We start from the raw sequence: 12831 nt of genomic DNA, 5'->3' as shown, positions 1-12831 counted from the left end.
GGAGTTACTGTAGCAATAAAATCCTTGTTTCAGATCATCTCGCCATTTTCTTCTTTTCCTGACTACTGTGTTTTTTTTTTTTTCTTTTTATTGAGGTAAACTGCATACTTAAAACATCTAAGTAGACAGAGGAAAAGAAGCAAAAGTGAATCCTGTAATAGTGGTTGAGTAGAATGGGAGCAGCCTAAATTGTGAAAACGAAGTTTCGGTACAATCTCCTGGTCCCTGTGGAAAGGAAAAAGTTGTCGTCCTTCCTTTTAAACGCCCTGTTTGGTTTGCAGGAAAAACATTTCTCGTGGAAATTTTATTCCTAGAATTTTTTCGTTCCACAATTTATAGGGAAATGAAATGGTTACTAGATGTCATTGTAAATTAAAGGTCTCTGTTGGTATAACTTGAATTGCCGCGGTCCAATTTACTTTTTTCATGTGTAATCGGAATGGAAAACTTGGATCAGGTGCAACACCAAGGTCCTTGGTTTGTTCCCAGCTAAAACCCACCAAAAGAAAATTCTTAAACTTGATTGGTCCCAATCATATGAAAGGTCCGGATCAACCAATATTGTATGGGTGGGCCCAATCATGAGAAATCTTAAACTTGATTGGTCCCAATCATATGAAAGGTCCAGATCAACCAATATTGTATGGGTGGGCCCAATCATGGGATGTCTAACAAACATCTCATCTAAGAATAAATGGTAGGGTTCTAAATGAAAGTTTGAGAGAGCCTAAAAAAGGTTCAAAAAAGAAAATTGCATCTTCTTCAAGCATATGGATTCACAGTAACTATAATAAGATAGGGAGATGATATATAAAATATTTTTAAAAGAAAATAGTAAAATAAAGAAAATAAAAGATGATACCTGCACTCCCTTTTGATATTGGCACCCACCCTTTCTTTTTTTCATTTTCCATTCTTGGCCTTTCATATGCTTTTAAGGTAACATTGTTGCCAGTAGAATCACTGCATTATACACAGAATGCATGGCAAAGGAAGATTCTAACTTTCCAGTCCAGCAATAGCTGCACCCAAGAACACACCCAATGATGAAAAGTTGCAGAGAATTCTCGGCGGAGAAATGGACTACGCTGAAAACACAGGCGCTTAAGATGACCGCTCTCCACCATTCCATTGTTGAGGCGAGGGAAGTTAACAGAAATCCTCTGTAGATGATTTCTTCCCACAGAGGAGTGATGAAACAGTAAACAAAGAAGCATGCTGCTTTGGCAACTGGGCCAGATGAAAGGATCTCCTTCAACATTGAGTTATTCACAGCCTGCAATGGCAGAAAAGTAGCTGAATCACTAGAAGAAAATTTTACTTCATGCATTTTTATCTGAGTGAGCCATAAAGCATCTCAATTTTCGCTAAATGCAATAGCCCAATCGATCTGGATGATTGAGTAGATATGGCACTTCTTGAAATTATCGTCGGACCGATGGGCTTTCTTGTGGAGCTTGTCCATGCTACGCAACTGATTTGATGGTTAACATACATTTGTAATTTAAAGGCAATGGTTCATCCAAGAAGTGTCCATCAGTTGGAAGATCCAGACCAAGTACCCCAAAAAGACACAGAGATGGCTCAACTTGGTCAAGAACAGTGTCAAGTTTGTCCTATGAAAACAGAGAAAACTTGGATCGGGTGCTAAGGAAACTAGATTGAGTACAGAAAAACAAATCAAGTACTCAACCAAGTCTCCAGTTGGCTATGGATGACTTAGACTCCAATAGAGTCCAAATCGAAAACCAAGTTTTTAAACCTTGATTAGTTTTTTTTTTTTGAATCGTAAAAACCTTGATGTTCATATGGTATACAATGCTTGGCTGAGCAAGACAATTTCTTTGCTTCGGCCATCAAACTTTACAGGTGATCCGTTCTATGATCCTCCACTCCTTGTGTTCCATGCCCCGAAAGCCTCCCCCAATAGATGATCCCAGCCATCCAATCACTGGACTTTCTAAATGGAATGTGGACAATTTGTCTAATTCTTTAACCATTCATTTGCATGCCACAATTCAGCAGACAAGCATCAGCAAATGGCAGAGATCTTGGGGAGTGGCCCATGTGCGGTAGGGCTCACGAGAACGATGGGCCCTGTCTGTTAGCCAAACCGGCAATGCCATTTTGCTCGAGCCAAGCTTTATAATTCTTCAAATGCACGCATACCAGATGGGATGGAAAAAAATGACATGAAAAGAAATTTTTGAAAAATCAACAGGCACATTAACTGACCTTTGGACCGATTATTTTGTCTGCAATTAGAGATGTAAGCAAAACCAGTAACATCAAAAATCCAAAACCTATTGCGGCTCCCTGTATCCAATTCCTTCCTTCTGAAAACTTGTTACCCTGGAAGAAGTTGGCTAGCTTATGCTGATGTTTGGCAGTATGTAGCAACAGGGCAAGTGTTCCTACGAGCTCTGTACTTTGAAGTATAATAAGCGACAAGGCCTGTTCAATTGCAAATAAAGTTAGTGTCCTGATATCAATATGCAACTAATCACAAACTGTTGAGAAAATCTGCTAGGCAAATCAATCCGATCGTGCACAAATTAAACAGAAAAGTAAAAGTAACAAACGAGCCACAAGATTAACACCAAGAGATTTTACGTGCTTTGGCCAAGCCTACTCCACAGGCAAGAAACACGATCTTCACTATGAGAAAAACAAAATACAAGGATTACAATGGATTAAACTCAAACCCACAAACCCACAACCCTTTCCTTGCTTCTCAAACCGAAGACCGTACACCAAGAGAAAACCAAGAAGAAAGTCTACAAGAGGAACCCAAGAGCAAACCCGAGATTCTCTCTCTCTCTCTCTCTCTCTCTCTCTCTCTCTCTCTCTCTAGAGGTAGCCGACACACCTCTCACAAAGAGAAAACCCTCACTTGCAGCCCACGCAAGATAGGAACCGAGAGACTTTCTTTCTTTTTTTTGTATGCCTTAGGTTTTTAGAAAACCTAAAAACATTGCTATTTTGGTTCCCACCAGCCTCTCAAAGCATAGTGGGAAAATAAGGCAACTTTCCCAACAATCTCCACGCTGGCTTATTTTCCAGCCACCTGAAGATTTTCCGTTGATGTCGCCACCGGTCCGCTGTCGCTGCAAACCACCATTGGCCTCCCGAAGTACCAGCTACACAACATCGAATCATCCTGGTTCTAACTCCTACTCGATCAACACGGCTAATGCACATGTATAGCTGTCAACCCGTTGACTCACCCAGTCAACCTTGGAGATTGGAGAGGGATCTCGATCCATCCTCCCAAACGCAGGTATTGTCACTCTCACCATCGTCTGCAACACAAACACTAGTTTCTGCCCCAACTGCGAAAGAGACCCTACACGTGCACGCCCTACCACTCTGTTTCCATCTAACCATCGAGATCTTAGGAACACTAGCCACTGTGTCCCCGACCAGACGATATAATCCACCACACTCCTCTCCTTTCATCAGAACCATACAGCCTCGTGTGATTTTCATGGTTCCACCTGCAGCTGAAATCCTGCAACCTTTGGTGTTCAACCGGCCAAGTGATACTATATTCCTTCGCACCTTTGGGACATACGCCACACCAGCCAAAGTATGAACCACTCCATCGAACATCTTGATCTTCACCGTCTCAACTCCAATGACGTCACAAGTAGACCCATCACCCAAGGACACTACACCCGCCCTTGTCTCCTTGAACGTATCAAAATATTCCCCCCTGGAGCATACATGAACAGAGCACCTGCTCATCCGTTACCGCCACCACAGAATTCGTAGCATCATTGTCCACTGGTCAGCTCGCTTTGGACAATCCCGCTTAATGTGGTCATATCCCTTGCAACGGTAACATTGCACGCCCTTTCCGCCAACCCTGGATCTTTACCTGCCTTTTCCTGATCCCCTGTCAGATGACCTTCCTCTTTGATTCCCACCATGAACAACCAACCCATGCTCTTCACTTCCACCAAGAAGAGGTTTCTTCTGCATCTCATTCGATAAGAGTGACGCCGTGACTTCTTCCAACTTCATCGTAACCTTACCATACAATAAAGTTGTTGCGAAGTTGTCATACGAATCAGGAAGCAAAGTAAGAAGCATATGGGCCTTGTCGTCCTGCATCTTCAACCCGTATAACTGTCGCTTCAGATACAACCGGTTGGCCAAGCTTTTTGACATGTAAAGCTTTTCCAACTTCTCTCATAATTTAGGCGCATCTTCTTCTTCCATAACGTTCAACATAACGCTATCTGCCAGATATAGTCGAATCGTGCTGACCGCCTTCGACTCTATGTCTTCCCACTCGACACCCGTCATCTTCTTCGTCTTTCCATCATTTCCCTTCAACACCTTAGCCAAGCCCTGTTGAACTAGGATGTCCTTCACCCTCATCTGCCATAAGGTGAAACTACCCTTTTCTGTCAAATCTGTCGATGTTGAACAGAGTAGAACTTGATTTTACCGCCATCTCAGATTACTTCATAATTATCGGTGTATCGCTCCACCTCGAACAAGATTTTTTCTTGGACAATCTTTCTACTCCTAAAGATCCAACCACAACACCCACGATCACTCCGTCCGACCTCGATGATTGCTCAAACCACGGCTCTGATACCACTTGTTGGGAAAATCTGCCGGGCAAATCAATCCAATCATGCACAAATTAAACGGAAAAGTAAAAGAACAAACAAGGCGCAAGATTAACACCAAGAGATTTTACGTGGTTCGGCCAAGCCTACTCCACGGGCGAGAAACATGATCTTCACTATGAGAAAAACAAAATACAAGGATTACAATGGATTAAACTCAAACCCACAAACCCACAAACCCGCAACCCTTTCCTTGCTTCTCAAACCGAAGAAAACCAAGAAAAAATTTACAAGAGGAACCCAAGAGCAAACCTGCGATAACCAAGAAGAACTCTCTCTCTCTCTCTCTCTCTCTCTCTCTCTCTCTCTCTCTCTCTCTCTCCCTTACTCTTTCTCTCTCTTCCTCTCCCCTCTTTTCTCTCTCTCCCTTCTCTCTAGAGGTAGCCGACACACCTCTCACAAAGAGAAAACCCTCACTTGCAGCCCATGCAAGATAGGAACCGAGAGACTTTTTTTTTTTCTTATACCTACAAAATATTGTTATTTTGGTTCCCACCAACCTCTCACAACATAGTGGGAAAATAAGGCAACTTTCCCAACACAAACCATAGCTCTCAAACCCGTACAAAATTTGCCTAACATTAGAGAAATGACTGGAACATATATGACTCTAAAGTCTAAACAAATAAAAAGAATGCCATGGTAATCAAATGTAACTAAAGTAACCCAAATTTCTTTAGAGAATACATAGAAGATTATCTATAAAGAGCAAATAAAAAAAAGAACTGCTAAAAACATAAAACTTAGTCTACATATGCATGTGGATACACATACATAAGCATATCAAAACTTATGAAAGTACAGCAGTTCAAAAAAAAAAACAACAGCTATACATTATTCAGTATGGAAACAATAGTGGACATACGGTGAAGAATAAAATGCATTAAGGTTTGGACACATGGAAATCCATTTGTGTATCTAGACCCTTGTATGAGTCACTAGTTAGATTTAGAGTGAAAAAGGGAGAGAAAACAAGATTTTGGGAAGACCTTTGGTTTGGAGAGTTGTTTATGCCATCTTTTAGCAACCAATAGAGAAGCTAGAGTCTATTATTATTTGGATAGTGTGAGGGATAAGAGTGTGGCTTGGGATAAGAGGCATAGGCAAAACCTTAAGGATAGTGAAATTGCCAATTTATCTTCTTTGCTTGGGCTCCTTAATTCCTATTATTGCTCTCCCAATTTACCAGATTGCAAAGTGCGGGTCCCTGACTCTCAAGGCGTTCAATCTGTCGACAGATTGAACTCTATGAAAAGGAAGGCATCACGCTGGATTAGGGTCTGGAAATCAGTTGCCCCAGGGTTGTGGCATTCGCATGGAGAATGACGAGTAAGAAGATCAACACCTGTGATTGCCTCAAAAGAAGAAAGCTACATCTCACAAGCAGTTGCATTTTTGCAAAAAGAATGTAGTCATTGGATTGTTTGATGGTGCAATGTCCTTTCTCTCATCAACTATCAAATGTTTTGGTCTCTTGTGGGTGTTCCAAAGATCTATAAAGGATATATTCTTAAGTTGGTGTGGAAGTAGTCCCTTTTGTACTAACTTGGCACACAATGTTACCGGGATCGCCCTCCGACCCGCGATCCGGGGCCGCCGACCCCAAACGTGGGTCGTTTTCGACCCGGATCGCCAAAATGGTGACCCAGGTAACCCGCGGGAAAAGGAGTGATGCATAGAGGGGGAGAGAGAGAAGAAAGGGGAAATATAACAAAAATGAACTATCATTCCCAGCTTTAATCTAATCATACCTCATTGGAGGCAGAAAAAAGAAGAAACTGAGAAGACACAAAGAGAATAACCTGAAATAGATGTTGTTCCGATAAAAACTTCCATTGAAGATTGCCAATCGAAATACAATCCATGTACAGTATTGTAAAACCTCATTCCCTGCTTGCTTTTGTAGAGAGAGAAGGGGGGGTTGTAAATGGCATAGGAAAGGAGGGAAAAGAGAAATCGTGGAAGGCACGCGGCCACTTAAAAACCCTAAACAAAAAATCCAACCACAAGCCTACTGATATTGACACTACAAGTTTTAACCTCTTTTTTAAACATTTGTCAGATGTTATTGCCTTTCCCAAAAACTGATATTGGCACTACAAGTTTTAATCTCTTTTTTAAATATCTGTCAAATGTGATTACATTTCCCAAAAACTATCAGTAGCCACTAGTTGATATGCTTGACCGTCACATTTAAAGTAAGGCCTAACAATGCTTTAGTATCTCTTGACATAATATTAAACTAGAGAGAGCACCAGAGCGATCCAGATTAGTGCTCCAAACCAACCCACGACCCCATATAGCGAACCAACTTAGCCTACCCTCATCGTACCGCGTACCGGGCTACCATCGTACCGCGTACCCATTCCCTAACCCGTCCCGGAATGAACCGCGTTCCAGGTAACCTTGTTGGCGCATTTAGAAGGAAAGAAACAATCGTACTCTCAAAGAGAAAAATAATAGTTAAGGAAGAACTCTATTAGAAATCAAAATCGACCTTATCTCGTGAGGAAGAAACGATAAGTTGGCATCAAACTACAATTTGGGAAACATCTTTAGAAACAGGCAAACGGTAATATCAGTGAAAAAGGAATGAAGATCAAAGTTGCACCAAGATGGAAATCTCCACCAGCTGGTTGGATGAAACTAAATTTCTACAAGAGAAAGGCAATCTGAGATGTGCAGAAATTAGTGGTATCCTTTGGAATTCTAGTGGCAAGTCATTGCTATCCCTATTAGGATCAGCTGGGGTATGTGATTCTAACGATGCTGAAGCAAGAACAATACTATGGGGCTTAAGATGGCATGCAAATACTAGATCGGTCCCTTATCGAAGGTGATTCAGCAAGCGTGTTGTCATATAAAGCAAATGGACCATGGAAGCTAGCTACCATCATTTTAGAAATTACAAACCTTGTTCGGGAATTTTGGCCTCAATTCCAAAACACGGGGAGATAAGCAAATGAACCAGCTGATAAATTGGCAAAAGATGGGATGAATAAGGAAGGCGTGGAGATTGTTAATTCAGTCATAGAGGTAGCGAGGATGGAGATGGAAGACTACATGGATGGACTGTTTATGTTTCTGTTTTAGTTTGTTTAATGATGTACATACTCCGGGGCCGTCTAACCTAATGAAAACATTTCGAAGGAAACTCCAATGACAATTAAGGGCCTCTTTGGATACTCCTAAAAATTATTTGAATAAAATCTTGTATGCTTATAGTTCTAGTTAATGCGTTATGCGTATAGCTATAACCATTATAAAGAAACAACTGTCATGAAACCTCCAAATCTATCCAAGTTAGTGGCACCCAAAGTAACCTTGATTTCCCATTCGCAAATAAGATTAACTAAAAATAATCTAATCTGCACATAATGTCCGATTTTGGTGGTATCCAAAGAAGCCTTAAAATAGAAATACAAAAATCTTTTGAGGACCTGGCATGATGGAGGGCAGAAAGAAACAAGGAACCATTTTCAACCTCAAATAAATCCACAAGGAAAAAACTAAGAAAAACTCAAAACTATATTCCAGAATAATTGAATTTGTGCTTGTTATAATACCATATATAAGGACTTACGACTCCCACAACCCTAATGTACATGAATAGTTAAAATATCAAAATAGTAAAACACTCTAATTCACTTAAAACTTGTCATACCGTAATTCACTTAAACTCAACCTCCTAAACAAATCCAAGCACTAAAGCCATAAAGCTGACTAAATAAAAACTTACTAATAGGAGTTTTTATTGGAAAATTGAGAGTTGACCATCGTCACAATCATTTTTCGGCAATCCCTTTAAGGCCCAATGGACTTCTGTCAATTAGGTCTGTTATGGTGATGGTTGAGCTGATTCCAATGAGTACATCTGGGCCCCAATCAGATGCCTAGATCAAAAGTAATGGCCATTTGAAGTTTTGTTTTTTTGGGTTGACTTTTTTTTATCTTGGCCCATGGAAATTATTCTGCAACCATACCTATATCAGTATCCATCATTACTTAAGCTGGAGAGGCCATTTAGTCATTTCAAATTTTAACATAAATTTCAGCCCCCCTTCCATTTAGTCATTTCATGTTTCGACATAAATTTCAGCCCCCATTCCTCTTCTCCTTAGCAATCAAAAACTCTCCCAACTCCCAAAACCTTCTATATGGTGAATTTTCCAATAAGATCCTCGCAAACGAGGGGTCTCGTAGCCACTGCAAAATGACGACTGTGATGGTGAAAATTTTAATTATAAATCTTTAGTGTGAATCAAGATATTTAAGCACCAAAATTCAAAAGAGAAACAAATAGAATCGGCTTCTGCTTTCTTCTCTTGCTGGAAAATATGATAACCACAGCTCGGATCTCATACCATCCTCTCCGTAAACATAAGTACATAACAACCTCACGAGATACCCTCATTTATCTGATTAAACCATACTCATTTCCATCAATTCCTTAGATCCTATAAGAAATATTATATCTTTCATCATTATTATATAAGTATATAACTATCTGCGCGGATCTGTTAGTGGGTTTTCGGGTTTTCCATTTGAATCTGAAGCTCCATGTCCCATGCCTAACATCTACAAATTGTAGCTACATTATATACAACTCCATGGCATTCAACTAAATTTTAATTTACGGGTTTTATTTTTCTCATATTTCCCCCTTTCTTTAGTTGGTATCAGAAACATCTACCCAAAAAAGATGGATTGTTTTACTTACCTCTGTCTGCAAATCGAGAACAGGTTGATGCAGGATTTGAGCAACAATAGAAAGCCCTCCAAAGCTTAGAGGAATGTGTAAACTGAAAAGATGCACTGCCATAGTGCTCCATGTACTCCCAATGTCCCATGGAATATCTGATGAGAGCACCGAGAATCCCTAATAAAATCCAAACAATTTGAGAATAAGATCCGAAAGTCCAAACAAACAACTTGCAGAAATTGGAAACATCATAAAGCCCAATTCTTTCCGGGACAAAGAATTGCAATAAGAAAGCTAAAAATTCTAACTCCCATTAAGCGAAAAAAAAAAAATATATATATATATATATATATATATATATATATATATGAGAAATATGGTGGTGCGCTTAAGCGTACCATTTTTTTGGTGCGCTTAAGTGGTTATAACACCTCCCATTCGTTTAAATATTTGGGTCCCGCTTAAGCGAACCAATGGGAGGCATTATAACCACTTAAACGCACCAAAAAAATGTTCTCTCCCCTCTTAAGCGAACCAATGGGAGGTGTTATAACCACTTAAGCACACCAAAAAAATGTTCTCTCTCTCTCTCTCTCTCTCTCTCTCTCTCTCTCTCTCTCTCTCTCTCTCTCTCTATATATATATATATATATATATATATATATATATATATAGAATTCTCTAACTTCATAAAGCCTAATCTATATAAGAAAACATTAGAATATTCATTGATAGATCAATGTTCATAGACCATAACTTTACCCTATACATTTCTCAAAACACTATCAATAAACGCTCCAGGTTTTCAATGCGAATAATTCCACCCCTGTTTGGATTGCAGGAAAAAAATTTCCAAAATTACCTACTTTATTTACACATGAAAAAGGATAAGTTAAACCAATCCCATTCAATTTTTTTTTACATAGAGGGAGCTTCAAACTATGATGATATCCCTCTAAATTAACCATAATCATATTATTTCCCTGAGAAAAAAAAAATCAGTCGGAAATGTTGTTCTTGCAATCCAAACGGGGGCCTAAACTTCCAGAGAGAGAAAATCAAACAGAAAATAAAACATCAGAATTTTCTATTCGAACAGATATCATTATTGACTCAAGGGTTTAGGGTTTAGGTTAACCTGAAAGACGCTCGGTGCGTCTTGTTTGTGAGAAGAACAAAACTTGAAAGAAGAAGGGTTAGGGTTAAATTTGGAGGATAAAATGGAGACGAGATTCGGAGACGAAAATAGAGAATTGCTAAAACCTCCTCTAAATTTAGCGGGAGAATAACTCCTCACACTCATCTCTCTCTCTCTCTCTCTCTCTCTCTCTCTCTCGCATAATGATTGGTGTAAATTCCATGAATATACGTATCATCCTAGTCGAGTGGCCCCACTTTGAATTGGATGATCATAACCGTCCGATGAATGTTTGAATCAAAATGGATCTTGGACAATAATTTTAGTTCTATCCATTTTCATGGATCTATATTATTCCAATACTAGTAAAAAAAAACCCGTGCGATGCACGGGCGTACAAAGAACTGTACGTACCACATCATAGGTTGACCCAAACCGTCCATGTGATGGAACACAACATAAATAGGTTGTACCCCAAAAATCATTTCCATTGGTTGATCATAGCCCTCCAATCTATAGAGGTTTCCATAATATGTTGTTCCTCTTAAATCGGGTGGTTAAGATCACTCTATAGATTTTTTATTAAAAAAGCATAAAGGAGTGGGGTAAGATTGAAATTATATGGCTTTAATAGGTGCATTCTTAAAAAGCATAAAGGAGGAAGTAGGATTGAAAATATGTGGGTTGATTGGGTGCCTTTGTTAAAAAAAAGTCAAAAAAAGTGATGTGTAATTCTCATAGAATTTTCAAAAAATCCTCTCCTTTTCTCTTCTGCTATATAGTAGTAGATTCCATATTCAAGATCCGTGGATAGCTGGAAGTTTGAAAAGGAAAAGTATTTCTAAAATTTTCTATTAACTTGAACCAACCCTATTTAATTATTGGGATTATTTAGAGGAAACTTCAATTTATGATGATGTCATCCTAAATTAAAAATAATAATCATATCATTTCCTTTAAAATCGTGGAAAGAAAAAAAAAATTCTCCTATGCTCCATTAATTTAGACACAAAATGGGCGTGAAACAAATTTTATGCCTCCTTTTTTCAACTTAAAACTATGGATAAAATTTGTTTTACGCCCATTTTACATCCGAAAGAAACTGAGCCTTAGCAAACTGATTCATTTCATAGAAGGGTGGCAAGGTTTAACAAACGGCTGCCAACATGACGCCAACCCTCCTCCTTTATCCCGATTTGGGACTGGCTGTGAAAAACACAAGCGGAGTTTCGCAATCCAAATTGATGAATAAAAAAAATGCCCTCACCCGTTCTATATGTGTTAATACATATTATAGGTGTAGTTTATGCTCTAAACGCCAACCACGGTCCCTTTGGTAAGCCATTACTGTATATGAGAAAATTCTTTTCGACAAAAGGTGATACATTGGCCGTTGAAAAATCGATCTAATTGTTACATTAGATTTTTTATACATGTGTTATGGCGGCCAATGGGGCATCTTTTGCCGAATGGACTTCTCCCGCTAGGTCTGTCTTGAAAAATAGGGCAGGTGGGAGAAGGAGAGATTTGAGAGGATGAGTACATGGCTAAAAAATTAGGAAAAAGTCGATCATATTTGGACTGGAGTTTTTTTGTTTCTCCAAGATAAATTTCCATTGATTTATTTTTCTAAAAGGACCAATTACCAATGGGGGACAAACATTAGGCAAAATTATCAATAGGACCCATGCTTTTCAAAAATTATCAACGGGGGACAAAAGAGGTCTTGTCAGTAAAAGCTGGACGAAAATACCCTTTGGCATTTACAACACGTTTTGACCTTGTTTTCTCCTTCTTCCCTCTTCTTTTACTTTTTTATTTTTTACCCTGCTAGTCATCTTCCTCCTTGTTCAGCCACCATTGTTGTCTTGAAAACTTGAATGTTGAGTTCTTACCATCTATCTCTTTGTATTTAGGTTTTGTTTTTGTTTTCTTTTTTATGGTTTTGCACTATTTTTCATTTATTTGTTTCTGATTTATCTTGTTTAGGGTTTAAGCGATTTGTTTTTTAGGGTGAGTTCTGGAGATAATGCATGGATGACTTCACTCACTTTTTTGGAAGACAAGTGGTTGTATAGGAAAAAGTTGATGTAATACATGAATGGATGGCTACACATTTTTTGATTAACTTAAATTTTTTTTTGTAATACACAAATTGGGATGTAATACATGAAGCACATTTAATGAAAACAACACCCATTTCTTTTGTTATTTCTATCATGAGCAGAATTATAATGCCATTAGAAGAGTTGTTATAAGCAGGGGGTTTTGTAGCAGAAGGGATTTATCAACTCTCTGGAAGGGGGTTAGTGACTCTCAAAAGTAGGGTTACCAATTTTTGAATGGGC

At 38.9% G+C, this 12831-nt stretch overlaps 1 protein-coding gene across 1 annotated transcript; it reads right to left on the bottom strand.

Annotated features, from left to right (window-relative positions):
* Positions 1–735: 735 nt before the first annotated feature.
* LOC143858005 (uncharacterized) lies at positions 736–10675 on the bottom strand. Its single transcript, XM_077368587.1, has 4 exons — positions 10484–10675; positions 9364–9522; positions 2236–2454; positions 736–1276 (listed from the first exon to the last, which is right to left on the bottom strand). The coding sequence occupies exons 1-4, from the start codon at positions 10646–10648 to the stop codon at positions 935–937; spliced, it is 885 nt and encodes a 294-aa protein (XP_077224702.1). The 5' UTR covers positions 10649–10675; the 3' UTR covers positions 736–934.
* Positions 10676–12831: the final 2156 nt, after the last annotated feature.

This window comes from Tasmannia lanceolata, unplaced genomic scaffold (genome assembly GCF_043159265.1).
Source record: "Tasmannia lanceolata isolate RefF3 unplaced genomic scaffold, GAP_Taslan_0.1 ptg000025l, whole genome shotgun sequence".
Taxonomy (NCBI): domain Eukaryota; kingdom Viridiplantae; phylum Streptophyta; class Magnoliopsida; order Canellales; family Winteraceae; genus Tasmannia; species Tasmannia lanceolata.
Note: the sequence above shows the minus strand (reverse complement) of the source record. Positions and strands in the feature narration are given on the sequence as shown.

What these genes read in the sequence shown, in the direction of transcription:
- LOC143858005 (XM_077368587.1), bottom strand. Translation starts at nt 10,648, where the DNA reads ATGAGTGTGAGGAGTTATTCTCCCGCTAAATTTAGAGGAGGTTTTAGC. An exon ending in TTCTCGATTTGCAGACAGAG is followed by an intron (nt 2,455 to 9,363) that starts GTAAGTAAAACA and finishes GCAATTGAACAG; the next exon opens with GCCTTGTCGCTTATTATACT. An exon ending in ACAAAATAATCGGTCCAAAG is followed by an intron (nt 1,277 to 2,235) that starts GTCAGTTAATGT and finishes CTGCCATTGCAG; the next exon opens with GCTGTGAATAACTCAATGTT.